Source organism: Ixodes scapularis, unplaced genomic scaffold, assembly GCF_016920785.2.
Source record: "Ixodes scapularis isolate PalLabHiFi unplaced genomic scaffold, ASM1692078v2 PGA_scaffold8__174_contigs__length_109621045, whole genome shotgun sequence".
NCBI classification, from domain to species: Eukaryota; Metazoa; Arthropoda; class Arachnida; order Ixodida; family Ixodidae; genus Ixodes; species Ixodes scapularis.
The window spans coordinates 42,504,591-42,507,250 of record NW_024609883.1 but is presented as its reverse complement, the minus strand read 5'-3'; the positions used below and the strand labels follow the sequence as shown (position 1 = coordinate 42,507,250).

The following is a 2,660-nucleotide window of genomic DNA, read 5'->3' as shown; positions in this document are numbered from 1 at the left end:
ATGATAAAATACATATCACCAACAAGTTCATCTATTGCCAATAATATTTGTTTCCACCTCTCAAGAGCTATTGAAACTGGACATAAAATTAATTTTCAATGGATCCCTGCACATTGTGGCATTCAAGGAAATGAAGCGGCCGATCGGGCAGCCAAAAATGCCCACAATATAAATACCAAGACTGCAATTACTTTCACGAAAGGAGATACATTAAAGCTGCTCAGAAGGACATCAAGGAAAAGATCCGAGGCTACTTGTTATAAAGACGCTCCTCAAAACTCCCACCTCGAACGGATTGACCCTAACTTAAAATTTTGGATGCCAAGACACATTTCAAGAGCTTCTGAAACATTGATACACAGACTTCGATTAGGTGTTCCTTTTGGACAACACTTCCTACATCGAATACGACAAGTTACCTCCCCTGTGTGCACCACATGTGACGAAATAGACGACGCAGAACACGTACTAATCAACTGCCGAAGGTACACAGATGAACGAGACCATCTTCGAGAACAAATGTCTACTATCGATAACCGCCCATTGTCCCTCACAACACTCCTTGGTCCATGGAACACACGAAGGACCCAACAAACTGTGATCGGGTATCTTGTAGATTACCTGGAGGACACAAAATTAAGTGAGAACTATTGACAACAACAAATTTCATATAGTGTACGCTCCTGGCATGCCGTCACTGTGCTGCGGCCTATTTTTGGAAGGGACAGGACACCGTTCTAGAGGCTGCCGGTCCGAGGACCAGGTGGATACCTCCTCATAGTGAGGACGGTTGCTTAGTCCAAGGACGGTGCCTCCCACCAGGGATGGTCGGACGTACTGTGACGTCGGGTTTTCGATATTGTAAATATGTAAATGATTATTTTATTGCATATATATATATGTATGTATGTGTGTGTACGTGTATGTATGTGTATGTGTGTGTATGTATATATATATATATATATATATATGTGTATATATGTGTATATGTATATGTGTGTATGTATATGTATATATGTATGTACATCATCTTTTTTTTTTTTTGTAAAATTTATATGCTGCTTGTAATTTCAATCAATGGTCTGGAGTAGCCGGCGCTGGTTCTGCAGCTGCTAAAATCTCCACTTTGAACGTTTTGTTTTAATAAAGATCTATTCTCTCTATTCAGGGGCATTAGATCTTCATAAAGTAATTGTATAGGCTCTGCTGGAGCGAGAGTATTGCGTTTCTTTTCATTCTGCCGCCAACTCCGTATTGGCGGAGAAGTGGTCGCGTGCGCCGAGCTGGATGTGACCCTCCTGCGGAAAACCGACCTTGCAGGCGTCGAGTTTCAGGCTGATCTAATTTCTCGCCTTGCATTTGCAAGGTATACGTCATACATTAAAATAAAACAAATTGGAAGATTACTTGTCCAGTCAACATTATGTGTAGCCACTGGATACTGTATAACGGCGTCGTTCTATAGCGCGAAAGATGTTTTAAAACATGTTTTCGAATTATGGGATGAAGACACGGAGGACGATAGCGTAGCTCGCGTCTGCGGCGCTCGAGTAATGATATGCGAGTGGCACATCCGGGCACTTCGGACCAGACAAAAACGTGTAGGTATGGCTCGTGAAAGTACGACGTTTTCGTCGGCTGCAGCATTCTACCGAAAGCATAGAGAGAAAGAGGAGACAAATGAGTGGACGACGGCGCAGGCACACATGTCGCCGCACAATATATCTTCTCTGCTGCGCACGCCGCCACACAGCCAAGCCACCGGCGCATCCATGGCTCTTGCAGAAGCGACGGTCGCTTCCCGCAGTGCGGCTTTGAATCCAACATGCGGTACTGTGCACCGCAAGAGGAGCATATACAACTACTCTAAATCTTCAAGAATGATGCCAGAATACAAGATACAAAAAAAACAAAAAACGTGATAAAACCGAGATTGTAAGGGAAAAAAAACAACTAGTGTGTGGTTTGTTGCCCGCAGGAAACACTCGTCAGCAAAGTTAACGTCTTAAAGCAGACAAGTTTGTTTGCAACAATATTGGTAAATTTTGAACAAATATCGAACTTGTTAGTTCATTTGGCGTTCACCTGGAGAGTTCGTGGTTAAATGTTTCATTGGCGTTTCAAGGAGTGGTGTTGAGGGGCTTTGCTTAATATCTTTGTAAACCGGAACTTCGCTGGGACGTCAGACGGGAAGGGTCTATACAGACAGTTGCGCGTGCATGATTTGACTGCGTTGCGTCGACAAAGAGTCGCGAGTTACCGGATCATTCATGCTTCCTGTGAAGCTCGACAACCGATTAAAGACGTTTGGCAAGCGGCATAGTGTTGTGTGCATGCGGGTGCCCGGAAGAAGACAAGTTCTCGTCCCTCGGGAGCGATCTTTATTTTGTGACTGACGAATTGCTTCTTCGCGGCGCGGCAGCTCGCTGCGCCTCTTATCAGGAGCGTTGATAGCAGGGACCGGAAACGGAAACACGACACTTTCCCCCTCTTATTCGAGAGTAGTTAACCGGGACTAAAACGGTCGGGTGGTTTCCGGGTCCTCGGTGGGTAGCGTGGTTGCGACAGCTCCGCGGAGGTTACTTGTCCCCTTATTTGTGCTGCTGTCGCTGCTGTCATCGTGGCTGATGTTGCTGCTGGCACTGCGAGAGCTGGCTTGT

General features: G+C 45.3%; 1 protein-coding gene across 1 annotated transcript; it reads left to right on the top strand.

Annotated features, from left to right (window-relative positions):
- LOC121833564 lies at nt 1-654 on the top strand. Its single transcript, XM_042286965.1, has one exon. The coding sequence runs from the start codon at nt 1-3 to the stop codon at nt 652-654; it is 654 nt and encodes a 217-aa protein (XP_042142899.1).
- Nucleotides 655-2,660: the final 2,006 nt, after the last annotated feature.